The sequence below is a fragment of the Penaeus monodon genome, chromosome 30, assembly GCF_015228065.2.
Source record: "Penaeus monodon isolate SGIC_2016 chromosome 30, NSTDA_Pmon_1, whole genome shotgun sequence".
In the NCBI taxonomy this organism is placed as follows: domain Eukaryota; kingdom Metazoa; phylum Arthropoda; class Malacostraca; order Decapoda; family Penaeidae; genus Penaeus; species Penaeus monodon.
In genome coordinates, this window is record NC_051415.1 from 31,368,671 (window position 1) to 31,369,260 (window position 590).

The 590-nt window shown below is 43.6% G+C and overlaps 1 protein-coding gene across 1 annotated transcript in view; it reads left to right on the forward strand.

Moving 5' to 3' along the window:
* Positions 1-590, forward strand: part of LOC119592422 (MAM and LDL-receptor class A domain-containing protein 2-like) — a gene marked incomplete in the record, with an annotated part of 30,439 nt that overhangs the window by 28,826 nt on the left and 1,023 nt on the right. The window contains 1 exon segment of the mRNA XM_037941244.1: positions 161-349. Coding sequence (XP_037797172.1) covers positions 161-349 — 189 coding nt within the window.

The window sequence follows — 590 nt, forward strand, 5'->3', positions numbered from 1 at the left end:
TTGTTTGTATGCGAATGTGCAACAGTGTGCACATATAGGTTTGAGTGTCCCAAAAATCACGGCCACACGCGCATGCACTCCAACTCTCAACACCACGTAGACAGACCATGCAAACAACCCCCTTCAGGTTTCCATATCCATGCTTCCCCTCTATTTCCAGCTGTCCTGGGCAGTACACAGGAGATCGCTGCGAGTTGCTTGCAGGCACAGATATCCCGACGTCCTCAACTATTTCCCCTGGAGCCTCCGGAGGTCTGAGTCCTGGGGCTATTGTAGGGATAGTCCTAGGGGTCCTTGCCGTCCTTATCTGTCTTGCCCTTGGTGGCTATTACTTCTGGAAGAAGAAGCAGTAAGTTCCTTGATGTGTAAACTGTGTCCTTGTATCCTATCGCATTCCGAATTACAAGAGGGAAATATATAATGAAATACATAATAAAAAATACAGTTACTAAGAAACAATATTGGTTTAGTTTTAAGGTTGTTTGAAACTCCATTAATTTCAGCTACTCAACCAGTTTCCGAATGTCTAAAGTGAATGTCTCTTCTTAGTCATAAGAAAGCAAACCAATCGCAGCTTTTCGAATAAATAA